We start from the raw sequence: 27,817 nt of genomic DNA, 5'->3' as shown, positions 1-27,817 counted from the left end.
GTTCATTATTTTTCAAGAAACCTTTTTTTTTTTCTTTTTAAATTAAAAAATTGCTGGGTATGAGGTTTAAAATTTTTTAAATCTCAAAGCATTATTACTAGTAAAAACATATATAAGATTAAAAAAAATCATTTTTTTAAATAATCTATATGAGATTAAGAAAAATTAGCAAATAAAGAATTGTCAACAGTTGCAGTTGCAGCAACGGTGGTAAATTCCACAAGGATCTTCTCCCGTGATTAATAGTAATAATCATAATTGCAATATTGAAAGGAAAAACTTGGGCTACAATGAAGAGCACTTATATTAAATTAGTTTTTGAGAGTAGTTTAGGTAATAAAATTAGGCTTAAAGAGATATTGATAGTTTAATATTAAAAGTAATATGCGTGTAAAAAATAAGTTTAATGTAGAAAAATGATGTATGGGTTCAAATAAAATTTTTATTTCCTAATTAAATCGGTAATCGCTTTATACAAACACGACTGCCCCCGTCCTCAAACCCTCCACCGTTCATGATGCAGTGCCATCAATGTAGCTTGGTGGCTGGTTTAAATTCGATTTAATACTTCCTAATAACTTGATTTCTTGAAAGTGATGTTTTAATTAGGAATTGTGCTGCCATTTAGTAATCATCATTTACTCTGCTATAGTGGGCTAGGAACTTGCGTTTGTAGTTATTATGGTTGCTGGCTAGGCTCTTTTAAGTACTCAGAACATTAGAGACAGCACGGGGGATTTGAATTCTTTTTCGCTTCGCATCCAAGGTTCGTATTCTGTTATCTTGAATTCCTTTTCGCCTTTCTTTTTGCCGTTGATATACTATTTGGGGATGAAAGTTCTGATTTAGGGATGCTGTTAACCGAAATCTGCTTGAAATAATTGTTTAATGTGCCGAGAATCCATATATCTGTACGGAATCCTTTGATTTAATTATTTATGTTTTTATTTGATTATTTGCCGCAATCCAAATTTGTTTGTATGAATTCCAAGAAATACTACGGATTATCGACCGATGTTGGATGGAATTAGATCAATTTTGTCAAGATTTTGATTATTATCTGTTGTGATTTGAGATTTTATTGTTATTTTTTATGAATTAAATTGTGTTTTTGATTGCTTTTATTTCTCTGTGTTTTCACTCAGTTGTTTAGTAGCGGATGAAATTGTTAGTATACTAGTATCAAAGTTGAACAAAGCTCTTTAGAATCTTCAATCTGTCTTAAATAATTTATATTAAGAAGCTAAAGCTAATGTGATTCGAGAATCTTGCCCTAGGGATGTTTTATGTGAACAGATGCAGATCTTTGTGAAAACCCTCACAGGCAAGACCATCACGCCAAGATTCAAGACAAGGAAGGCATTCCCCCAGACTAGCGGAGGCTCATCTTTACTGGCAAGCAGCTTGAAGACGGCCGCACACTCGCTGACTACAACATCCAGAAGGACTCCACTCTTCACCTGGTGCTTCGTCTCCGTGGTGGCATGCAAATCTTTGCCAAGATGCTAACCGGAAAGACCATCACCTTGGAAGTTGAAAGCTCGGATACCATTGATAATGTGAAGGCAAAGATCCAGGACAAGAAGTCGACTCTCCACTTGGTGCTCCAACTGCGTGGTGGTATGCAAATCTTCGTGAAGACCTTGACCGGGAAGACCATCACTCTGGAAGTTGAAAGTTCTGAGGGAATTCCCCCAGACCAGCAGCGGTTGATCTTTGCAGGTAAGCAGCTTGAGGATGGGAGGACACTTGCTGATTACAACATTCAAAAGGAGTCCATCCTGCACCTGGTAATTCTTCTGCGTGGTGGAATGCAGATCTTTGTGAAGACATTGACTGGGAAGACGATAACGTTGGAGGTAGAGAGTTGTGATACCATTGATAATGTGAAAGCAAAGATCCAGGACAAGGAGGGCATTCCTCCGGACCAGCAGAGACTCATCTTTGCCGGTAAGCAGCTGGAGGACGGAAGGACTCTTGCGGATTACAACATCCAAAAGGAGTCTACCCTTCACCTTGTCCTTCGCCTCCGTGATGGTTTCTGAATTCTGAGTGATGCTTGTGATCTCATCCTTCACTGATCAGGGAACGGTTAAACTTTGGTTTTGGATTTCGTACTCCAACTTTGACCAATAGATGGGTCACCCTAATACTATGTAGTTAATGAATTAAAGTACTTTGATATGCATCTGCTGGGTTTCCGTTTCCGTTTGCGTTGAAATTTCTATTTACGTGCCCTTGTATTGCTCTTTGATCTTGTGTTTGGATGTTCGGGACTGAAGATGTCGATACCTCTTCACTTTTCCTACATGACTGCAGATGGATTCATTTGGGATCTGCACAAGTTGTTTGCTAACATACTTTCAGGCATCTGCTGTTCTACTTGGACCTTGGTGTTTGCTTGTACATTTCATTAAAAATAACCAAGTTTAGTAGACGAAAACTTAAAGGCATGTTTGGTATTCTATCCAAAAGTGTTCATCATTTCTCAAGGATTTTTTTTTTTTTTAAATTAAAAAAATTGCTTGGTGTGAGATTTAAATTTTATTATAATCTTAACAATTTAAAAGAGAAGAAAAAAACCTCACCCTGCAAGATTGGAGGAAAGAGAGATTAAAAGAGAAATCTAAACGGAGGGGATCGGAAAAGAGAGATTGGAAGAGAAATAGCTCCAAGTTGAGAGGACAGCAAAAATAGTGGGCTTTGAGTTCATAAATTTTAAAAATTCACTTTTGATGTATTTATTAAACAGGCTAACTTTTAAGTTAACTTTGAGTCCAGATTTTAGAATAGTCCTGCCAAACACTTGCTCAAGATCTAAAATTTAAGAGTAAATTGTAGCAATGGTCCCTCAACTAAAAATTCATTACCATTGGTCCCTCAACTTATCAAAATGTGTAGCTATAGTCATTTTCAACAATTTTGTCAAAATTTTGTCAAAATAAGTTATGTTGGAATGACCATTTATACAATTAGGGTCCCTCAACTCATCGAAGTGTGTAATTATGGTCATTTTCGTCAACTACGTCAAAATTTTTGTCAAAACGAGTTATGTTGAAAGGATCATTGCTACAATTGGGTTAAAGTTAAGGGACCATTTCTCCAGTTGAATTAAAGTTGAGGGATCAATGGTAATGGATTTTTAGTTGAGGGACCATAGCTGCACGTTTTGATGAGTTGAAGGACCAATGGTAATGGATTTTTAGTTGAGGGACCATTGCTCCAATTAAGTTAAAGTTAAGGGACCATAGCTGCAATTTACTCAAAATTTAACAAGTGTTTTTTGAGTTTCAAAAGTTGGAACTAAGCAGAGTATTATTTACATAGAACGCTATAGTTGCGCGATTGTGTCATGAAAAATCTACAAGGGCGTATAAAGAGACATAGTCTGTAAGGTGATGGGCATAGTGACACCATACTAGCTCATACCCATTGGAAGAAGGATAATGCTAGGGAGATCAACTATTTAGACCAAATTTGTAAACTATATGATGTGTTGTTGGTGATTGGATTATTACCTAAGTATACATTAACATATTTGTTGATTAACATGCTTATTTCCTGTTGGTGAGACATCACATAGTTTGTAAATTTGGTTTAAAAAGTTAGTCTACTTAACATTACTATTGAAAGAAATAGAAAGAAGAGAACAGCTCCACAAGCACAAGTCCAAAAAAAGCAAATTAATTTGAGTTTTTTAGAGTAGGTATTCTTTGTCTCCAATTTAGGGCGATAATAGGTCGTTTAAAAAAGAATGTCGAGTTGAGTAAAGATGTTGCAATGCTGCATTTTTGGTGTTTTTATTGTCGTTTGCTAGTTACGATTTTTAGTACATTTTAGGTATTTTGTGAATTTTATTTTTGTTTATTATATATGGAGCTAATGTTTGGGAGTATTGAAACAACTTTTGGAGGTTGAATTCGACTTAATCTGGTCATTATCAATAAACCTTGGGAATTCTCTCATCTCCATAAATAGACTCCATTGTTGGTTCGCCCCTTATCCGGGGCACATTTGAGTGGGAGAATACAATGTTGGTTTAAGATGGAAAATGATCTCATCGACAGATGTACCATGAAAATAATGATTGAGACTCTAAAAAGGCCGTCTTGCACTTCAATTGAATTTGTTTCCTTTTCATTTTTGCACATAAAGAATGCACGATGACCTTTTAGGACACCAATGGCAGCTCCCTTAACAAAAGAGAAACTCTAAAATTGGAAAGATGCTAGCTTTTATTAAGTGTAAAATTCTTCCACCCCAAAAAATACAATTTTAATAATAAACGTGTATACTGTCATATAACATTCCGTATTAATTAAATAAATATATATATAACATTGTATCAATATATTTTATTATGATATAACGCTATCATATCGGTGTTCTGTAAATCATTCCCTTATCGACATTTGCCATGTTAAAGGAATGGTAAAGACTCATTATCGAGCACAGATGTAGATACAAGGGCAACATTCGTCGGACCCACCTTTGAGAATTACAGCAGAGAAAAAAACAAAACAATGAAAAACAATGAGATCGCAGATTATTTATTTTAATAATAATGGGGTTGCTTTTACAAAGGGTAATCTTACAATTAATAAAAGAATCTAAAGTCGAAAACAAATTGAATGGACTTCGTCAATGAGAGAATTTTTTTCAATGTGAACGGGATACCGGGTAATACACCATATATTATTATAGAAATAGTTGAATATGTATGTTAAAAAGTTAATAACTTAAAAAATACAATTTTTCACCACTCATATAAAAACATGTGGTGTACCACTCATGTTCATGTTACAATAAAAAATTTCTCGTCTTTAACCTAATATTTGAGATTTGGATTCCATCCAGATTCTCTTTGTGAGGATTCCTTTTAATTTTACATCTTATCCCTTCATCGTATATTGTGCGGTCATAAATCATTTTGAATTTTTAAATTTAAAATTAAATACAAACAGTACCTAATGATTTTTTACCACACAATATACAATAAACACATAGAATGTGAGGATCTCTATGATGGAGAGAATTCTCATCTTAATATTTGGACTTAATTAATTTGAAAATTGCAGGCTTTGGTATCTAATAATTGAAAAAGAAAACAAATCATATAATTGTTGTTAACCGAATTGAATTGTGTGACTTTTATACCCATTTGAAACAATGCAAAAGGCAAAAGAATGTTACAAAACAACGATCGAAATCCTCACTTATTGTTAATTGGTTTGTTACTAGATGTGATGTAGATACATAAGTTGGCCAATTAAACTTTTGCTCCTCGTAGTTTAGAGAATCTTTAACTTTGGTTCTTGTGGTTTCGACTTTAGAAAATTTAATCATGTAGTTTGCTTACTTTTACAGTTGTGATCCCCAATGGCTTACCCCAATAGAATTGAAGATAGAAATATGATGTTCTACCTGCGTGACCATTTTCAACATCCCAAGTGTGTTGTTCCACGTTAGAAAACACAGATTTTCATGCTCATAACATGGGGCTTTAGGGTTCTGGAATGACAATTCAAGCATGTTCTCACAAAGTTTTTTTTTTTTTTTTAAAAGATGACAACTGGTGGCAAGCTATGGTTATCCATCCCTTCCGGAGGTCGGGAAGACTTACGGAAGCATTTCAGCCTCTCCATGATGCATTCCAAAATGTCAAAGATGCTCATACACAATACACACACATCTTGTCACATCCAACTTTCGTTGTTGATTCTAAGGGAGTTAACGGTTGGGACCGAAATTGTAAAGTAAGCAAACTACAGAACCAAAATTTCAAAAATAAGTAGACTATAGGGCCATAGTTGGTCAAATTTAAAACTCCAGGGAACAAAAGTCTAATATGTAATTTTCAAATTCAGCAACTCTCAAGTGGAATATTTCTTATCATGTTGAATGAATGCATGAAGACAAATTAAGCCTTGGATTATGAACTATGTTAATGTATAAAATCAGTGAGGACTTTGGTACAACAGAAAGTGTTAAGTTTGTGACCTTCGTTAGATTGCTCCGGTCACTAGTGTGGATAAGTATGTAAATGGATAGAGATAGGGAAGCAAACACAAGATGTACGTGGTTCACCCAAATTGGCTACGTCCACAGAGTAAAGGAGTTCTCATTAATTGTGAAGGGTTTACACAAGTACATAGGTTCAAGCTTTCCTTTTGTGAGTACTAGTGAATGATTTAGTACAAATGACATTAGGAAATATTGTGAGAGAATGATCTCTATTTATAGAAGAGAGTTTCTAGTTTCATTCTGACATTGACACGTGTCGTGTTGTGATTGGCTTCTGATATTGACATGTGTCGCTCTATGATTGGCTTCTGATGTCGACAAGTGTCGCACTGTGATTGGCCTCCTGGTTGGAGGGAAACTCTTCTGGGTTCTTGACGGTATAACGTTGACTGGTACTTAGTAGTTTCGGAATTGAAAAAGTATGGTACAAAGAGTGCTCCCCTAAGTTCCCGAGTGAGGGAAGCTCCTCGGTTGGGGACTTGCAAAATACAAGCTATTGAGTAATCACGAAACTTCTAAGTACCAAAGTGTGGTATCATTTTCACTTGCCTTATCTGTCTCATATGTAAATGTGACATCTTCTCTGGAAGTACTTTTCCTCCATCCATGGGTGGTATCTTTAACCGATGAAGATGCACAAGGTAATGTATCAATTTCACTTGAAGCTTACTTGTAGTTTCGGGCTTGGTCAAGTGCGATACAAACCCTATAGTAGGAGTCCCCTAAGTCGCCGAGCTAAGAGATTTGCTGAATGAGGTAACAGACAAGGTAAGCAATCAGACTTCCAAGCAAGCAAGCAACCTGGATTGGAGGTTCGACTTCGGCTTCCGGTTGATTGTTCTCTTTCTCCCTGTGACGTAAACAGCAACAAGGATAATGAGAAGCAAATGGAGAAGAGATGATATGAGATACTTTTTCTTTTGAAGAAGTAACTTTCCACAGGCTTATTCTTGAACTGGGCTGGAGGGTTTTCTGGTTTCCTTCAGAGTATAAGGCTGATTCAAGAATTTGAGGGTCAAAACAAATCCATCAAATCTAGAGTACGTTCGACCCTGATGATATGAGATACTTTTGCTATTGACAAATTAGTGGATGTGTCGGCACGTGTTCTGTTACGCTTGTCTCCACATGCTTCCTTGTATCCTTCTCACTTGCCCTATTTGTTCCTCAGGCAGATGTGGTATCCTCTCTGGAAGTATAAGATGTTGAAGATGAGTACTCGAGAGCAATGCCAGGTAAGTAATTAGGCAAGGGGTTTCAGGCAGTCAGTTCCTGACTGGAAGCTTGATTCCAAGTGTTGACTGATTGGTTTCTTTCTCCTTGTCTTGCAGGTAAGAACAAGGCCAAAGGAAAAGACAGGGAAAAAGCATGATATAGGATACTCTTGCTTTTAACCCTGATGATATGAGATACTCTTGCTCTGGTGTGGCTTGTTTGCAGAGGTATTATCGGGAGGAAAAGAAGCTGAGTATTTTGAGAGACTCTGTTGAGAGTGCCCTCTCGGATGTGAAGAAAAGTTGAGCATTTTTTTTTATTTGCAGGTTTGCCTGGCTGTGGAGGATGGATGTCAATATATATAGGAGTCTCTCTAACAACAAGTAGTAGTGTTATTCCTTTACCCTTCTTGGTCATAGCAATATAGTGAGAGCTGTAAGCTTCACATGTTTTAACTTTGTCAAAGCACTTTGAAAAAGTGGTATGTGGTATCTGGAAAACTGATGTTGCGTGTGAAGATTGCAGACAAGCTTTATCCAAGGAAATCTGGCTCTCAAAGTTCGGAGAGTGGTGCCTCTTTGGTTTTCGAACAAGCAATCCTGTCGGGGATCTGACTCTCGAGATTCAGAGAACGGTGCCTCTTCGATTTTTGAGAAAGCAATCCTGTTGGGAGTCTGACTCTTGAGATTCGGAAAGTGGTTCCTCTTCGATTTTTGAGCAAACAATCTTGTTGGGAGTGTTTTCTCGAATATGAGTAAAGGTTGGGCATTTTTGCCAGTCTGCCTTGCCACCGAGCACGGAGGTTGACACAAATTGGGACTTTCTTATTATCAAACAGTAGTGCTGTTCCTTTACCCTTGTGGGTAATAGTAGGGTAGCTGGACCTTCAAAATTTATGTGTCTAAACTTTGTTAGAGATCTTTGGCAAAGTTATCTGTGGTATCCAAGGAGCTGATGTTGCGTGTCGAAAGTGGTGCCTCTTCGGAATCCGGAGAGTGGTGCCTCTTTGATTTTTGAACCAACGACCATGTTGCCATTTCTTTTATAAAGGCACCAATTGTGTGCAAGAAGTACATTTAGAGAGTTATTGCTTGTAGGAATTTTCCCTTTACTTCATAGATTTATTGCACCTCATTTCTCCTTCATCATTTCTGAGAATGTCTGGCTCATCCGACCGTCGTTTTGACTTGAACTTTGGTGAAGAGGCAGCCATGCCTTCTCAAGACAACATATGGCACCAATCTTTCTTATCCCCTAGTGGTCATCTTACCGTTGGGGACTCTGTGATGAAGAATAATATGACCGTTGCGGTGGTGGCCAGGAACCTTCTCACTCCCAAAGATAACAGACTACTTTCCAAACGGTCTGATGAGTTGGCTGTTAAGGATTCTCTGGCTCTCAGTGTTCAATGTGCAGGTTCTGTGTATAATATGGCCCAACGTCTATTTGCTCGAACCCGCCAAGTTGAATAATTGGCAGCTGAAGTGATAAGTCTCAAACATGAGATCAGATGGCTCAAGCATGAGAATAAACAGCTGCACAGGCTCGCACATGACTATACTACAAACATGAAGAAGAAGCTCGACCAGCTGCAGGAAACTGATGGTCAGATTTTACTTGATCATCAAAGGTTTGTGGGTTTGTTCCAAAGGCATTTATTGCCTTCGTCTTCTGGGGCTGTACCGCGTAATGAAGCTCCAAATGATAAACCTTCGGTGCCTCATCCTTATGGGGTTCTTCCTAGTACTGAGGCTCCGAATAATCACCCTCTAATGCCTTCTCTTTATGGGGCTCTAACGACTGCTGAGACTTCTCCTGAGCAACCTTTGTGAAGGCTCCCTCTTGTTTGTTTATTTTGATTAATGTATATGTACATATTTGTAACTTATCGAAGATATCAATAAACAAGATTTGCTTCATTTTAACGTATTGTGTTAAATACACCAAGACCTTCTTCACTAAATTCTTTGAATTTTTCCTTTTGTTGAAGTTTGTATATTGAAGCTTTATGAGTGAAGCATGTAGGTTGAGGTAGTGCTCCCTTAATTTCCCGATTGAGGAAAACTTCTCGTTTGGAGACTTGAAAAATCCAAGTAACTGAGTGGTTATGAGACTTCCAAGTATCAAGGTGCAGTAGCATATGATAGGAGTCCCCCAAGTCTCTGGTTGAGGGAGTTGACGAATGAGGCATTTCCTTTCTAAGTGGTAGCCCAAAACTCTTTCTTCATGTATATTTGTTATGAAAGTTGTTAGGCCCAAAGAAGAGGAGGCCTAGGCAATTTTTTTTTTTTTGAAATTTTTCGAATTTTTGAATTTTCGAATTTTTGAATTTCCGAAATATATATACATATATACATATATATTTTTAAAGTTTTGTAGGTGAAGCTTTGGTGTTGGAGCTTTGTAGGTGAAGCTTTGAGGTTGAAACTTTGTTGGGTACCATGAATTGATTTTGCTTCACACTATCTTGATCACGATAGTGTGAAACTTTTGTAGGTGAAGCTTTTGTGTTGAAACTTTTGTGGCTGAAGCTTTTGTTGGTGAAGCTTTTATGGGTGAAGCTTTTGTGGGTGAAGCTTTTGTGGTGGGTGAAGCTTTTGTTGGTGAAGCTTTTATGGGTGAAGCTTTTGTGGTGGAGGAAGCTTTTGTGGGTAAAACTTTTATGGTGGGTGAAGCTTTTGTGGTGCGGGAAGCTTTTGTGGGTGAAGCTTTTGTGGTGGGTGAAGCTTTTGTGGGTGAAGCTTTTATAGGTGAAGCTTTGGAGTTGAAGTTTTGCAGGTGAAGCTTTGGAGTTGAAACTTTTGTTGGGTACCATGAATTGATTTTGCTTCACACTATCTTGATCAAGATAGTGTGAAGCTTTTGAGAATTTGTAGTTGTCCTCCATTGATGAAGCTTTTGTTGGTAAAGCTTTATTGGGTACCACGAATTGATTTTGCTTCACACTATCTTGATCAAGATAGTGTGAAGTTTTTGAGAATTTATAGTTGTCCTCCATTGATGAAGCTTTGTTGAATTTCCCTTTTTTTTTTTTTTGGAAACTAGAAATTTGAAAATGTGGGAGAGACAACATATACAAATTTTGCTTCCACACTGTTGAGCAAGAGATTGTGATGCAAGCCACACCTTGTAGTAGTCGAAGGTTTGAATGAACCATATAAATTGAATTTGCTTCGAACAGTTTTGAATTTGCTTCGAAGGTTTGAGAATTGTAGTTGCCCTCCATTGATGAAGCTTTTGTTGGCACCATAAATTGGTTTTGCTTCACACTGTCTTAATCAAGAGTGTGTGAAGCTTTTGAGAATTGTGGTTGAACTCATTTGATGAAGCTTTTGTTGGCACCATTGTTGGTTTTGCTTCACACTATCTTGATCAAGCGTGTGTGAAGCTTTTGAGAATTGTGGTTGTCCTCCATTGATGAAGCTCTTGTTGGCACCATAAATTGGTTTTGCTTCACACTGTCTTGATCAAGAGTGTGTGAAGCTTTTGAGAACTGTGGTTGAACTCCTTTGATGAAGCTCTTGTTGGCACCATAAATTGGTTTTGCTTCACACTGTCTTAATCAAGAGTGTGTGAAGCTTTTGAGAATTGTGGTTGAACTCATTTGATGAAGCTTTTGTTGGCACCATTGTTGGTTTTGCTTCACACTATCTTGATCAAGAGTGGGTGAAGCTTTTGAGAATTGTGGTTGTCCTCCATTGATGAAGCTCTTGTTGGCACCATAAATTGGTTTTGCTTCACATTGTCTTGATCAAGAGTGTGTGAAGCTTTTGAGAATTATGGTTGAACTCCTTTGATGAAGCTCTTGTTGGCACCATAAATTGGTTTTGCTTCACACTGTCTTGATTAAGAGTGTGTGAAGCTTTTGAGAATTGTGGTTGCCCTCCATTGATGAAGCTTTTGTTGGCACCATAAATTGGTTTTGCTTCACACTGTCTTGATCAAGAATGTGTAAAGCTTTTGAGAATTGTGGTTGAACTCATTTGATGAAGCTCTTGTTGGCACCATAAATTGGTTTTGCTTCACACTGTCTTGATCAAGAGTGTGTGAAGCTTTTGAGAATTATGGTTGCCCTCCATTGATGAAGTTCTTGTTGGCACCATAAATTGGTTTTGCTTCACACTGTCTTGATCAAGAGTGTGTGAAGCTTTTGAGAATTATGGTTGAACTCATTTGATGAAGCTCTTGTTGACACCATAAATTGGTTTTGCTTCACACTGTCTTGATCAAGAGTGTGTGAAGTTTTTGAGAATTGTGGTTGCCCTCCATTGATAAAGTTCTTGTTGGCACCATAAATTGGTTTTGTTTCACATTGTTTTGATCAAGAATGTGTGAAGCTTTTGAAAATTGTGGTTGAACTCCTTTGATGAAGCTCTTGTCGGCACCATAAATTGGTTTTACTTCACACTGTCTTGATCAAGAGTATGAAGCTTTCTACGAGTTGTAGTGTTTGTATTGTTACAGAGGGGAAATGTCTGAAGTAGATGCAAGAGGGCTAAATAGTTTGATCTTCGTATGCCATGCACTGAAGTTGTTGTTGGCTTGCAATAGGACTTTGTTGGTGACTATAACTCTTGTTGGGCATAAGTGCTCCCCTAGTTGAGTTGTCAAGCTTGAGGGTTTTTTATTATTTGTGAATGTTAGGAGTTCACATGTACAAGTTGTACCACTCGTCTTCTGGTAGGTGAAATTAATGGTGAGTTGCTTTCATCACTTGGTTGGTGGTACGAAGGTGAGTTCCTTCATCACATTTCATCACCTGATTGGTAGCACGAGGATAAGTTCCTTCTTCACCTGGTTGGTGGCATGAATGGCAAGTTGCCAAATGATATTAGAGTACGGGTTGTACATTTCATCACCTGGTTGGTGGCATGAAGATGAGTTCCTTCTTCACCTGGTTGGTGGCATGAATGGCAAGTTGCCAAATAATATTAGAGTATGGGTTGTACATTTCATCACATGGTTGGTGGCATGAAGGAGAGTACGAGTTGTATATTTCATCACCTGGTTGGTGGCATGAAGATGAGTTCCTTCTTCACTTGGTTGGTGGCATGAGTGCCAAGTTGCCAAATGGTATTAGAGTACTAGTTTTACATTTCATCACCTGGTTGGTGGCATGAAGATGAGTTCCTTCTTCATCTGGTTGGTGGCATGAGTGGCAAGTTGCCAAATGATATTAGAGTACATGTTGTACATTTCATCACCTGGTTGGTGGTATGAATGAGAGTACGGGTTGTACATTTTATCACCTGGTTAGTGGCATGAAGATGAGTTCCTTCTTAACCTGGTTGGTGGCATGAGTGGTAAGTTGCCAAATGATATTAGAGTACGGGTTGTACATTTCATTACCTGGTTGGTGGCATGAATATGAGTTCCTTTTTCACATTTCATCACCTGGTTGGTGAGAATAAGGGCAAGATGTCGAGGCATATTGTAGCAAGTGTCGAAGACATAAAGTATGTTGAACCCTTTCGAAGCACAGTTGGCTTATGTATGGATGTGTTGGAATGTATGATGTTTATGTATGAATGTGTTAGAATGTATGATGTTTATGTATGAATGTGTTGAAATGTATAATGTTTATGTTGATTGATATGAGTGATGTTTATGAATATTTTGCTATGCATGAAGAGATCCATGCTTTTGATATGTGAACCATGTTGGTTGTAACACTTAGTATCACATACTTTGTGTCAAAGTACACATGTTGAAGCTTTGAGTTGGTGTATAAGGGTAGGTCAGCGTAGACCAAGTGTTCCAGTGCTAGGAACATAAAAGACTCAGAAGAAGTTGTCTGAATTCCCTCTTCTTTAAATATTTGCCAAATGGCTTGTGTGACAAAAGATCTTAAGCGGTTGAGAGTTAAAATATTTGTAATGTGTATGCCTTCTTATAATAGTATTTCCTTCAGTACCTAGTCCTCCACTTTGAAAGAGTGAGGCTTGGCTCCATAGTCATAATAGTCGACGGTACGTTCATCCATGGTAGTCTTGATACAAACTTTTATCCCTCTTGTTGTAATAGGCTTGCTGAGAGTAAAAATTCTTCCTCTTACCAAGAGACAGATACGTTTGGTGACTTAGCGAGTGGCTAAATGAGGCAGGAAATGATGCAATGGGTGTCTGAATGGCCAATATCTCCTCGCTTGGTAGAACTTGACTTCCACTTCCCATTTGTTGATAGGGGTTAACCATATGGGGGTTCCCTTGGTATGTCCTTGCTTCGGTGGAGGCGTGGTTGTAAACTTATGCCATCACCTTAGAGTAAGTCTTCCAAGTGTTGGCATTGATCATGTACTTGAAGAAACAATCACGTAAGCCTGCCGTGAAGGCCTTGAAGGTGGTCTTGTCATCTACCTCAGCACAGCGAGAATACTCATGGCTGAAGTGACCGACATACTCTCGTAGTGACTCGTCCGGTTTCTAGCGAATAATGTATAAGTCATCTGCAGAATGCAAGTGATCGGTCTTGAAGATGTGTTGAGAGACAAACAGTTTCCTCAATTCCTCAAATGAGTCTACTGTCTCAGGTGGAAGACGGCAATACTAGTTTAGAGCTTTGCCAGAGAGGTTGGAAGGGAAGAAAAGACATCGCTTTTCATCGGTGTGCATCTGATATGCCATGGTGGACTAAAAAAGGTTAAGGTGTTCAAGTGGGTCATCCCTTCCAATATAGAGTTGTAAACCAAGCCTTTGTTTTGTCTTCGCTTGAAGGGGGTGTCGAGGATTCTTCTTGTGAGAGGGCCAAGCCTGGGTTGGTTCCAGTCAAGTATCTCGGCCTGACGTTCGGCCTTCAACTTGTTTATTTCCTCAAGGAGCTGTTAGACAAGGGGGTTCTGAGTGGAGTCATGTACCACTGGAATTTTCTTTCGTAAGTCTCCATCGCCTCTTGGAAGTAGGAAAGTTTGAGCAAGGACGTGTGGTTTTTTCTTGGACTCGCCGTACTGACGTCTAGGGCGAGTCTGTCGGAATACCTCAAAGTCCCTTGTACCTTCATGTTCCTCTGGGACCTGTAGTTCCTTCCCTAGATTGGCAGCTGGCCTGGGTCGTGGGAGGGGACCGAGTCTTTTAGAAACCCTTGGGTCATTGATCTTCGAGCATATGTGGAGGGGATTCTCTTGACCTTGCTTTATGAAGTCTTGGCAATCACGATAAACGGCTTTCGATCCTTCCAACCCTTCTGCAATGGGGTGTCTTCCTTCACTTCTTCTACTTCGGGTCGAAGCATCTGGGTTGAGAGAAGTCTCATGTTGATCAATGTTTTAATGATTAGCTCACTCCTCATCAAGGATACCCATGTCGAAGGGAGGTGACCCTCCATGTTAGGGGGCACCCAGATGATGGTTGATGTCCACAGGGGCAACGAGCTCGCGTGTTTGCGTACGCCTAGTTTCATGGAGCGTCTCAAAAAACTTCTCATACTACTCCTGGAGGACCTTATTCTTCATTGCTATCTTATTGTTCTGAGCTTCTAGCTCATCGACTTTAGCTTGAAGAGCAACCTTCTTTCCTTCATTCTTTCGTTGCTTCGCACTAGGTGCAAGAGGGGTGTCATTTTGTATGTTGTGGCTTCCTTTGCTCCCCATGTTGGAAAAGGATGTCTGGTCAAATGAGAGTGTACAAATGGTGGAAACCAACTTGGCAAAGCTGAAGAGAGTGGGAATAAGTGTCGTTCCCACAGATGCTCCAAATGTTGATGCACAAAATCAGTGAGGACTTTGGTACAACAGAAAGTGTTAAGTTTGTGACCTTCGCTAGATTGCTCTGGTCACTATTGTGGATAAGTATGTAAATGGACAGAGACAAGGAAGCAAATACAAGATGTACGTGGTTCACCCAGATTGGCTGCGTCCACAGAGTAGAGGAGTTCTCATTAATTGTAAAGGGTTTACACAAGTACATAGGTTCAAGCTCTCCTTTTGTGAGTACTAGTGAATGATTTAGTACAAATGACATTAGGAAATATTGTGAGAGAATGATCTCTATTTATAGAAGAGAGTTTCTAGTTTCATTCTGACATTGACACGTGTCGTGTTGTGATTGGCTTCTGATGTTGACACGTGTCGCGCTATGATTGGCTTTTGATGTCGACACATGTCGCGCTGTGATTGGCCTCCTGGTTGGAAGGAAACTCTTCTGGGTCCTTGACGGTATAACGTTGACCGGTGCTCAGTAGTTTCGGAATTGATCAAGTATGGTACAAACAAACTAATTGGAACTATACCAACAAACATTCATTGCTTACCAACGTACAGGATGGGACTGCCGGCTTGTTTAAAAAATAAAAAAAATATAACAGATAACAAGCTGCCAAATTAAATTACACATTATATTACGCATTATAAATCTTTCTTCTTTATATCTGTGGTTAAATAGGTGATGAAGCTGTATAAAACTCGAGAGCTTTGAAAGTTGTAACGTTTCAAATCCTGCAACAAAAATGGGGCTCAAAAAAAGCATGTTTCGATACGCCGATGGCACCAATAAGTTGTTGATGTTCTTCGGGACGTTAGGCAGCATCGGTGACGGGTTGCTGAACCCTCTCATGATGTATGTTCTTAGTGAGGTTATTAATTCTTATGGCAAGAGTCAGGTGACAAATGCAGATGTGGACAAGGTAATTAAGCATGGTAAATTTTCTCAGCAATTCTTGCAGTACATTTCGCTGTGTTGAATATTTGCAGCACTTGCTACTTTTGATTCTTTTTTTCTTTTTTTTCTTTCTCTTTTTTCCCAGTTTGCACTCAGGTTATTCTATGTTGCAATTGGAGTTGGATTAGCAGCATTTGTTGGTACATAAATTTGAACGTTAGTTAGTAATTACTACTTTTCGGGTTATCTGCAACTTTTTCCAATAATCTGTCTTGAGTTTTCTTGCTTGAAGGAAAGAATGAAAGATTGAACCTAATCCTTTTGTGGTGATTACTATGTCTGCAGAAGTTTTATGTTGGACACGAACAGCGGAGAGACAGACTTCTAAAATGGGAATTGAATATCTGAAATCTGTTCTTAGACGAGAAGTTTCCTTCTTTGACACTCAGACTGCTAGTTCTTCAACAACATTCCAAGTTATCTCAATCATCTCCTCCGATGCCACTGCAGTCCAAGTTTCCTTGTGCAAGAAGGTAAGAGTTAATTTCATCATAAATCCAACTAAAAATGAAAAGCTCTACGAAAACAACATTTTCCTGCACTGAATTGAAGAAAATGCGCATGACGCTGGCGATAAATTAAATGTTTGATGTTTTCTTTGATGCAGATACCTGACTGCTTGACTTACATGTCAACTTTCTTTTTCTGCCATATTTTTGCCTTCAAGCTGTCATGGAGGCTGACGTTGGCAGCTATGCCGATTTCAGTCATGATCATGGCTCCGGGACTTGTATTCGGAAAGATCCTGATCGGGTTGGTAATGAAAGGGATTGAAGCTTATGGAGTAGCTGGGGGACTTGCTGAACAAGCAATTTCTTCAGTAAGAACCGTGTACTCATACGTTGGAGAGAACCAAACACTAAATAGGTTCAGCACTGCACTTCAGACAGTTACTGAACTTGGAATAAAGGTAGGTTTGGTAAAGGGATTGCTGATGGGAAGCATGGGAATCATCTATATCGGTTGGGGTTTTCAGGCTTGGGTCGGGACTTATTTGGTTACTCAGAAAGGCGAAGATGGCGGGCATGTTTTTGTAGCCGGTTCCAATGTCCTCATGGGAGGCATGTGAGTTAATTTAACACTGCATTTCATTTCAATAGTTCACTTTTGATCTTGAACTTATAATCTAGCTTTGCTATGGCAGGAGTATTTTAAGTGCACTCCCAAACCTAACTGCCATCACCGAGGCATTAGCAGCTACAACTCGAATCCTTGAAATGATTGATCGTGTTCCTAGTATTGACACTGAAGATAAAAAACGGAAGGCTTTGTCACATGTCAGAGGAGAAACAGAATTCCAAGACATTTATTTCAATTACCCGTTGAGACCTGATACCACGGTCTGACAAGGCTTGAGTCTTAAGATTTCGGCTGGTAAAAGTGCAGGTCTAGTTGGGGGCAGTGGTTCTGGAAAGTCAACCACCATTGCATTGCTCGAAAGATTTTATGACCCTATTGAAGGAGAAATTCTTCTGGATGGACACAAAATTTGAAGACTTCAGGCAAAATGGTTGAGATCTCAGGTCGGTCTAGTTAATCAAGAACCTGTTCTGTTTGCAACTTTCTTGAAAGAGAACATACTTTTCGGAAAGGAAGTGGCATCAATGGAAGAAGTAATAATCGCAGCTAAAGCTGCAAACGCACATGACTTCATCGATAAGTTACCAGACAGATATGAAACTCAAGTATGCTATCTTCCATTCTTGGAATCTATTTTGGTTTCCATGCTTAGTTCTTAAGCCTTGAATTATATTTCAATAATGTTATGGTAATAAAAAAAAAAATTTAACTGTACAAATTGACCTGATATGAACTTCTTTGAAAGTATCTTGTCACATGATTACTGCTCATAACATCAATTTTATGGTTTCCCCAGGCTGGTCAATCTGGATTCCAACTGTCTGGTGGGCAAAAGCAGCGAATTGCCATTGCGCGTGCTCTGCTTAGGGATCCTAAAATCCTGCTTCTTGATGAGGCAACTAGTGCACTGGATGCGCAGTCCGAAAGAGTAGTGCAGGAGGCAACTGATCAGGCATCAAAAGGGAGGACAACAATCATCATTGCCCACCGCCTGTCTACAATCCGAACAGCAGACTTGATTTTGTAATTCAAGCCGGGAAAGTAGTTGAGTCAGGCTCACACAATCAGCTAATGCAAAAGAAGGGAGAACAGGGAGGCGAATACTTCAAGATGGTACAAATGCAGCACACGGCGGCCCAAAACGAGGCTTCTGATGATTTCAGTTCTCAAATATAAGAAAAGCCTCACCGTAGGAGGAGTGTTACACCAAGCCCCATTAGTTTCAGATCAGTTACTCATTCTCCAGCCTTCAACCCCAAAACAATGTCTATGTCCATGGGAACACCCTACTCATTCTCTGTCCAATACGATCCTGATGACGAAATTGACGATGAAGACACCAAGTGCCCCAATTATACTCCTCCGTCCCAATGGTGCCTGCTGAAAATGAATACACCAGAATGGGGACAAGCCTTACTCGGATGCTTGGGTGCAATATATTCCGGGGCAGTGCAACCTATAAACGCCTACTGTGTTGGATCACTTATATCAGTCTACTTCCTCCAGGACAAATCTGAAATTAAGTGACAATCAAGAGTCTTGTCCCTCGTTTTCTTAGCATACTGGTATGGTGGGAGACTACTGGTGGACGAGTTGATAACTTCAAAGGAACTTTTCCAGGCATGTTTGATACTGCTATTCACCGCTTATATCATTGCAAATGCCGGAAGCACGACTTCTGATCTATCTAAAGGAAACAGTGCCATTCAATCAGTTTTTGAAATGTTAGACAGGAAAAGTGAGATTGATTCGAATAACCAATGGGGTTTGGAAATCAAGAGGAGGATAAAGGGTCAGGCTGAGTTCAGAAATGTTTTCTTTTTGTATCCAACAAGACCTGACTAGATGATCCTTAAGGGATTGACCCTCAGAATCGACGCAGGCAAGACAGTGGCGTTAGTTGGGGGGATCGGTTCTGGAAAATCCACCATCATTGGACTCATTGAGAGGTTTTACGATCCAATGAAGGGAACGGTATGCATAGATGAGCAGGATGTCAAGAACTATAAATTAAGGATATTGAGGTCACATATTGCATTGGTCAGTCAGGAGCCTACTCTTTTCGCTGGAACTGTCCTCGAAAATATCGAATACGGTAAACAGAATGCAAAATAATCTAAGATAAAGAGGGCTGCAAGTCTGGCTAATGCTCATGAATTCATCAGGTATGAAATTACAGCTGACATTTGCATACGAAAAAAGATTGTGTCGTTTTGCAGTTTCATAATATGCTGACATTTCTCTCTTTTCATATATTTTGCAGTGGAATGGACAATGGTTTTGATACGTATTGTGGAGAGAGAGGAGTTCAGCTATCAGGAGGTCAGAAACAAAGGATTGCAATAGCTCGGGCAATACTCAAGGACCCGTCAATCCTTCTACTGGACGAAGCTACCAGTGCGCTTGACAGCGTGTCGGAAAAGGCAGTTCAAGAAGCGCTTGAAAAGATGATGGCTAGCAGAACATGCATCGTCATTGCTCACCGGTTATCTACAATACAGAAGGCCAACTCCATTGCCGTGATCCAGAACGGGAAGGTTGCAGAACAGGGTTCACATAACGAATTGATTTCGTTAGGGAGCAATGGAGCGTACTACAATCTGATAAAACTACAAACTGGTAGCCCACCTCCTAGGTGAACCAGAGAAATGGTGACATAATATTTACGGATGTTGCATTGTGATATTATGTAGATTTGCTTTGAATTCGTTACCTCATTTTTTGTTAAATATGAGAAGGAATTTGATTGTAGGTTGTAAATTTTAAGGTTAAACATGGCAGATGGAGATTAATATATATAGGCTTTGATATAAGAAATACTATCGCAATTAGTATATCTATGTGACGGGAAATTATACTAAATTTAAACCTGACCCATTAACTTATCGTATTCAAATATGTAAATACAAACTCATTTGCAAGTTTAAAGCATTGTGTCTCGTTTCACCATTTTCTTTATTATCAACTAAACAAAATAATATCAAGTTTAGTATAAAATAAAATAAAAACCTTACATATTCCACGAAAGAAATGCATCCAAAAAATTGGAAGTATATACAACATAGAGATGGGGGACAAGGGGGTCGTTCTATCGGGAAGCTAGCCCTTTCTAATCGCTCTGAGTGGGAAGTAAGTAACCTACTTTTATAGTTCGACAAGCCTTATGGGTAGTTCGACTCTCCTAATCCTTCAACGTCCTCATTAAAATAAAATAAAAATTTTAAAAATGTGACTATCGTGCGGAACCGTGTCAACCCATCACAAAATTGACTCGTTTAACTCAAAACAATTTTCCAGGTGTATTTGTATCATATTAAATTATTAAACGTGACCATAACTAAATTCGCTCCAACAGCTTTTGTTGGACTCTCTCTAAATAGTCCCCCATTTTCTCTCTCTAATTTTCTCTTTGTGAAAACCTCCTAGCAACTTCACCCCCGGCCCTAGCCTTTGGCTTGGGTGTCGGAGGCATCCTCCTTTCCTCCCTCCCTTCCTTCCTTTCTTCTTTTCCTCCTGAGTTTTCTCAGATTCTCCTTCCTTTGCACTTTCCCTATTTTCCTTCCCCCCTTCTTCTCCTCTGCTCCTCCCCCATCCCTGCTTCCCTCCTCATCTTCCTTCATCCTTTCCAATTTTCTCCCTTCCTTTTTAATTCTTGGTTCTCCCCTAAGTTTATTCTTTGTTTTCCTTGAGCTGAGTCTCAACTCTCCGGGGCTTCTTGCCTCTTATCCGGCGTTTTTTCGCCTACTTTTACTGCTTTTCTATCTTTTATTTCCCTCCCTCCCTCCTCTTAGCTGTGATACTTCATCTCCATCCCACCATGTACTTGGATCGGCAGGCTCTGATAAGAAATTGGATATCAAATCCACTTTCATCCCTCATTTCCCCTCTCCCAATCGGCATGCCGGATCTCTATCGAGGCCGTGTTAGGTATCTTACATACCCCTTAGCCTCATCCTCTTCCCATATGTTACTTTGTTTGTATATATTTGCAGGGGTTCGTGAAGGGAACTTGGATCTAGTGTTTACTTTCTCGGTTCAAAGTTTGGCTTCCTCTGAGGATATGACGACGAGGACAATGTGGTCTTTGCGGCTGGAGATTAGGGTTTTTTATTGTATATTTATGTCGCCTTCGGGCCTAACTTTGTGGGCCTCCCTTTGTATGTTGGGTTGTTGCTCTCCCCAGTTCTTTTTGGACCTTGTACTAGTTTTTATTGTAATGAAAGTTGTCTCGTGATAAAAAATAAAATAAAAAATATTAGAAGTGTCATATATGATTTTGCCAGATCCACTAACAAGAACATAAATTCATGGTCTAATGCCAATCTAATCTTGATAGTACCATTTCAAGTATTGCAGGGTAATAAAGTGGTCCAATGGCTCCATGTCACAGCCTTTACAGCCTCGATGGAAATCTGACTCCGAAAGCATCAGAATTGGACGCCAATTGAAATCCAACCACGTTTTTTTGTGGGACTACCTACTTTTGCAAAACTGTACCAGGAGTTTTTCAAAGATGTATTTTTCGTCTTGGCATCATTATTTCCAACCCGTTTAATTTTCCCACCCACACACACCACTCATCAACTCCAAAATTTAAAATAAAAGAAAAACTAATGAAAATAATTTGAAAACTTTGAATTTTAACGATAAAAACAAAATAAAGAATAAAATGAATAGTACCATAATTAACTTTTTAACGTAAAAATATGATTTTTCGTTAAAGTGAACAATACCAATAACTTTTCCGTTAAAGCTATCTAAAATAAATGGTATATAAAGAGTGACAAATTTGATAGTGCGGTCGAGGATTTGGGTTAGGCCGATTAGTCAAGTCAGTGTGTTTGAATAATAAACAACGCGATGATGTAAAATTTCCGGTCTTTAGGCGAGCGGGATTGTGATTTGACCAATATTACATTGTCTGCAGTCTATCTAAACAACTGCCAAAAAATTTGAAATGCAAATAACAAGAATGAATATCCAATAATTTAGGCAATCCATATAAATAGCCACCAAAAATTTGAAATTCCAATTTAAGTAGAAAATATTTTAGGCACAAAAAGTTAGCACCAATTTCTTCCCAAGTTAAAGAATAGCACTAAATGCAAATCAACATATGGAATTATAAAATAAGAAAATATGAAAAAATCACAAAAAAATTAGGAAAAACAAAACCAAGAAATTGGACAAAACCCCCACCTGTCCAGAAAAGAATCCAATCAGGTGATGATCTGGTGCAGCAGAGAGCTTGATATCCTTCCTGTTGACTTTTCCACCAGAGTCATTGACCAGCACATCAGCCCCAACATTCAGCCTATGCCTCTTGGTCCTCCAAAACATGATCTTGAACCTCACAGCAGTGGCCAAATCCACCCTAAAAATCGCACTCCCATTGGCGTAGACCCCACTGGACACCGCCGTCCAGTTGAGCCCTTCTTTGGGCCCCACGGCCACTTCCTTTGTGGCCGTCTTCTTGTGCCCCTGGTAGAACCGGGGCACCGCATAAGTTGCCACCGGTATGCCGGTGGCGTTGGGATGTAGCCGGAAGGTGAGGTTGACGGCGTCGTAGTAAACGCCCTTGTCCTTGTTGGTGTTTCCGAGCCTGAGGGTGACGAAGACGGTGGTGTTTTTGGTGTCGTTTAGGGTCCGGTTGAGGGCAGGAAGGTAAAACGAGCGGATGGTGCACTTGGGGTTGGAGGTGCGCAGGCTCAGCCACACGAAGAGGGCTGTGAGGCCGAGGGTGAATATGAAGCTGAAGCAGCACCTGCAGCACCCGCCTGATTGATCCGGCATGTTTGATTTCCACACTATTTTTTAGAGAGAGAAATGTGAAGAGGGTTAGGGTGAGAAAGTGTGAAGGAAATGATTGGAAAAGATATTATTGATGTTCTTATTTAATATAAATTCAAGTCTTTGGCACTGTTTGGGTTTTTCGATGCTTTTGCTTTTCTTTGAGTGGTTGGTGCCTTCAGAATACTCTCCACTATGTTGTAACTTATTGCGTCCTGAATCCTGAGTATACACACTCTTGTGTCGATCTCACGGAAATAGTGCGATAGAATCTACAACTTGTGATGTATAAGCTCTTATGTCAATCTCACTCGTCTTCCGTGAGCGATAGAATCTACAACTTCTGATGTATAAGCTCTTGTGTCAATCTCACTCGTCCCAAAGACGAGTGAAATTGACACAACAGAGCATTGACTTGAATCTAGAGTGTGATAACATCTGTGATATTCGATGTACATGCTCTGAATCAATCTCACTCGTCACAGAGACAAGTGAGATTGATACAACAAATCATTGATCTAAATTCTTGAGTGTGATAAAATATCCGAGTGAAATTGATACAAAAGAGCATTGACTTGAATTCTTGAGTCATTGAAGGTAAAAACTTGGCAATTTGCTTCATTTATTGGACGGTTTACTCAATCTCCCATTATTTAAAGGAAATAGCTACTTCCACCAAAATTCTTGGAACCTTCCTTTAATCTTTTTTTTTTTTTTCCTTTCTTCCGAAGTCCTTTAATCCTATTTTTAATTCACTCCAAAACACCCAAGTATTTTTTGATATTTTATTTGAAACTAAAAACAATTCTCTAAATTTCCTATAAACTAAAAAAAGAAAATGTGTTAATTATAAAGAATAGGAAGGTGTGAGTCGCTCGATGAACATTTTTTGTGAAGCTTCTCTAAGGTTTCACATGAACCGTCTAATTTGTTGGAGACTTAAAAAGCATCGAGTTTAGTTTCTATGGAGAGAATCCAAACGAGCACTGACGATGAAAATAATGCACGATGAATATTGAAAATTGTTTTTCACAGTAAGGGTTACCTTGTCCTTGGCTACATTATTGCACAAATAAAAGATCAAACCTTTGATGCCACGTTTGCTTCAGCCTCTTTCTGAACTTTTTCCTCCTCAAATTTGTTTATCGCCACTTGTAGTTCATCTGTGCCTCCAACAGCTCTCATGGTGTAGAAATATACTCCGAAAACAAAAGCTGACAAGCCCCCTGCAACGATAGCATTCTTTGTTTTAGGTGCAAGGCTCCTAAATCCCGAAATCCCAGCCATTTACAGCTAAATTCTGCATCAACTTCTGCTTTATGCTTCCATCTGCAAATCCAAAGAGAGAAAGAGAAGACTAAACTAAATTTGTCTGCCCTCTGAAAGAAATATGCTGTTCAGGCTAAGGAAAACACCGTAGCGCAGTACCCTGTTCTTTTTCTGTTAAGTATGGAAGAATGATTCCGCCGAGCAATTGAAAGGGCAGAGAAAATATAGACACATCAAATATCAAACAGTTCGGAACATTACATATAGCAGCCCAAATTAATCCCTTATACCCCATTGCTAATAAGAAACCCAAAACAAGAAATTAAGATTAAAGGGGCGCAAATAATGATCAATATCAAGCACACTGAAAATAAGTTTTCGAATGATTAATGCAAGGAAAATGTAATGAAGAATCTAATGGATATGAACTTTCCAGGCCTATGTTCGAGAGTCAAAGTGATTTTACGAACACAATGCTCAATGATCCAAAAGACGGGATAGAATCTTTATTCCAAGTGACCAAAAGACGGGATAGAATACCCAAAAAACTTTTGAACTATCCTTTAGCTCATAAAGTTAAACAACTTTCAACCTAGACTTCCACAGTTTTCCAACGCTTCAGGAAACTGGTTGAGGAAGGGCTGGACCTCTCTTGGTTAACTGAAGGCCCTACTTCTCTTCCCCGAGCTCATGGACTGTTCATGGAGGGTAATAGGCAACCGCGAAGTCACTAAATGAATTGCTGAAAGAATGTTTCACTTTCTATACCACTGGAAAAAGATGGAGCAGGTGGAACAAGTATTTGACTGCCCCAAAGGCTGCTATGGCCTTCTTGCCATGGTTACTTAGCGCTTGCGCTAAGGAACAAAGAATAGATAGGGTTGACAACAGAATGATCAACTCCTACCCTACTAATGTAGTGTATAGAAGATGAGCAAGTTAGCATCTTACTTGAATGAAGAAACACAGAGCTCTTTAGCAAAGATGTGTCGAAAACCCCCTGGGATTATTGAACGTTAATCCATCACTCTTGGAGGGCGGTGCAAAAGCTCTAATGAGGGGAAATCTCCTATTTATATCTATTGATGAGACAAAATGAATGCACGTAGGTAAACAGCAGGGAGTTGTCCAACAGAAGTCATGTCGCTCCCTCATCCACTAATAATAACATTCTTTTGAAGCTTTAGACCACAAAACAAAGCATGGAATCTAGCTTAACTATTAGTTTTCATGCAGTGATAGTAGGTATCAGCTAAAAATCATACCAAAACTTAAAAACACACAAAATATCATATGCAAGTTCGTTCATAGCCTTGTTAATATAAGCCAGACTATCTCTACCCAAGTCCTTTATTGTGTTTACGATGTTTACAGAACATAAGAACAAAATGCGATATCCTTATAGCATAAGCATAACCAGAGTGGAACTTGACATAGATATTTCTACTTATATCCCTTTTCTTTCAGTTTCTACAAGCTTAAAGGATAGTAGTTTGTAAAAAAAAAACACCTACCAAGAACACCTAAATTTTCAAATTCCACCTACCTTCTTGCGACATTCTTAGCTCATGTTTCTGCCGAAAAAAAAATAACGGGATTCTCATTCAAAAAACAAGAAAAGAAAACCCTACATTATCAAATTCCAAAACCTAGTTGCGATTTGCCTAACTCGTGCTTTTGTGGAAACAGTAAAGGAAATCTTATATTTATATAACAAGAAACGAACATCTAGCTTCTATCTGCAAGAACAATTATAAGCTTAAACCCTGTATGGTTTGCTAAGTCCATAAATGCAGTTTGATCCAACTTGAACAGATAGAAGAAGCACTTCAAACCCAACTCCTATAAACTCCCAAGAATCGAAGACTTAATGACAACAACAAGAATTCAACTTGCCCATGATTACATTTACTTTCAGTAAAAAGCAATCAAATTTTGCAAATGAGGATTGAAACCTTCACTTTTAATGCCAACGTTTCAAATTTTCAGACAAACAGGCAAAGATTTCTAACAATATTGATCACCATTTTCAAAATTGATTCAAACCCAAAATTTGAAATCAACACAACTAGAGAGAGAGAGAGAGAGAGAGTACCTGAAAGTAAAATCGACCGAGATGGGGAGAGAGGAAATGAGAGTGTTTTTCTGCTGTGTTCTTTGGTTTTGTATAGTGTGGTATTCCATTTCGAATTTGGGCTTTTCATCTTCGGTTTCTATTTGGACCCGTTTTAGTTCCTTACATTTGGGCTTTGTCAAGAAAATAAATCCCCAAACAAAAATTAGAAAAAGATAAAAAGAACTATCATGTAGCAGACTAGTAGCACGATGATTAAGAGTTGTTTCATACTTTTCTACACTCTGGTTTTGCCTTGATTAGTTAATGGAGATCAGAATCTTTCTCAGTCACTTAATTCTCAAGCTAATTAGTGTTTGGACTTAACTGTTTGGTTTCGATAATTATTTAGTCTGATAAATAAATAAAAAGGTGGACTTTACTGTTTGCGCGAGTGCGTTCTGTTTTTATACAACGATATATTTACACAAAGTAGTGGGAGAATAAATGGGTTGCAAATTTTTCACTCACGAGATTTAAATTTAAGGTATCTCACTTACAAGTAAGCAAGAATATCATTAGACCGTTATAGTCACTGACGCGTGCATCTGTTTATAAGAAATGTAAAAAGATAACAATAGCTATTTTTCTGAACATATTGGATTTGAGGTAGGAACGTCCATGTTCAATACCTTCAAGGAGTTTCTATGCATGCTTGTTGCAATTTTTGTTCCATAATCATGAAAATCTTTAACTTTATGAAACTTCATTTTATGACGAAATATTATTGTTATACAAAAATATTATTGCTAAGGATGAGGAATTGCGCTAAGCTATGTTGTGGACAAATAATAATTTGTTATCAAACTAGTCAGTCATATTTATCGAACATAGAACGTCACACTCATAAATGGCAAAGAATATTACTAGATTGTTTAAATAATTGAAGAAATTATAGGTAATAATTTGCAACACCTTATTATGTTTTATTTTACATGAAACTAAGTCACTATTTTTACTCCACACAAATGCATGGGAAAATGGAATCGAAAGAAGGCCTTTAACTTCCACTGTTAAAATGCCCAATGAGAGAAGTGAGAGAAATGAGAGAATGAGAAATGACCACATTCAATAGATTCAAGAGGTACCCTTTCAGTTTGGAGTTTTCCAACTATAGGAAAACAAATGAAATTAAGAATACATAACAAACATTGGATCTTAAGAGATAAATGCTCCGTATTTCTTGAGTTACAAGTCCCCTATACTTCATTGATTACCAAACAACAAACTAACTTGGTCCAACTCATGTGACTAGAGTTGATTTTTTAGTACAATCGGAGGTATTAGTTGAATATCTGATCACATGTATTGTCAGATTTTCTCGATCACTAGAATAAATAAAAAATAAAACAAAATTAAAAATAAAAATAAAAAATAAAAATAAAAAACTCAAAAGCAAACACGAGACTAATTGAATAGCCATCAAAGTTGAAACTTAATATATTTCAGTTAGACAAAGAGCATGAACTATCATCAAGATAAAATAGACAATAGAGCACAGGAACTATCATCAAGATAAAATAGACAATAAGGCACAGGAACTATCAATACCAATAACTATTGCAAGCTCTTAGGAGTTAGGTATACCTTTAAACAAGTGCTTACAGGGATCAAAAGAAAGGTGGACATTAACGAGTACATTAATAATATTGCACTCGAAACTTGCTCATTTCAT

General features: G+C 38.6%; 2 protein-coding genes and 1 pseudogene across 3 annotated transcripts; 1 reads left to right on the top strand and 2 right to left on the bottom strand.

Annotated features, from left to right (window-relative positions):
- Positions 1-290: 290 nt before the first annotated feature.
- On the top strand, positions 291-20,031 carry LOC126590396 (putative multidrug resistance protein; annotated as a pseudogene).
- Positions 20,032-21,976: 1,945 nt separating this feature from the next.
- Positions 21,977-23,606, bottom strand: LOC126589000 (protein NDR1-like). The gene has a single exon (XM_050254173.1). It carries the CDS (start codon positions 22,761-22,763, stop codon positions 22,119-22,121), a length of 645 nt encoding a protein of 214 aa, XP_050110130.1. The 5' UTR covers positions 22,764-23,606; the 3' UTR covers positions 21,977-22,118.
- Positions 23,607-23,747: 141 nt separating this feature from the next.
- On the bottom strand, positions 23,748-26,258 carry LOC126589001 (uncharacterized). Of its 2 annotated transcripts, none has more exons than XM_050254174.1 (2): positions 26,125-26,258; positions 23,748-24,089 (listed from the first exon to the last, which is right to left on the bottom strand). In XM_050254174.1, exon 2 carries the CDS (start codon positions 24,045-24,047, stop codon positions 23,841-23,843), a length of 207 nt encoding a protein of 68 aa, XP_050110131.1. In that variant the 5' UTR covers positions 24,048-24,089; positions 26,125-26,258; the 3' UTR covers positions 23,748-23,840. The 2 variants fall into 2 exon arrangements, with proteins under 2 accessions (XP_050110131.1, XP_050110132.1); XM_050254175.1 differs by having other exon boundaries at positions 23,748-24,200; positions 26,125-26,170.
- Positions 26,259-27,817: the final 1,559 nt, after the last annotated feature.

Source organism: Malus sylvestris, chromosome 11 (genome assembly GCF_916048215.2).
Source record: "Malus sylvestris chromosome 11, drMalSylv7.2, whole genome shotgun sequence".
Lineage (NCBI taxonomy): Eukaryota > Viridiplantae > Streptophyta > Magnoliopsida > Rosales > Rosaceae > Malus > Malus sylvestris.
This window is presented reverse-complemented; position numbering and strand designations above follow the sequence as displayed.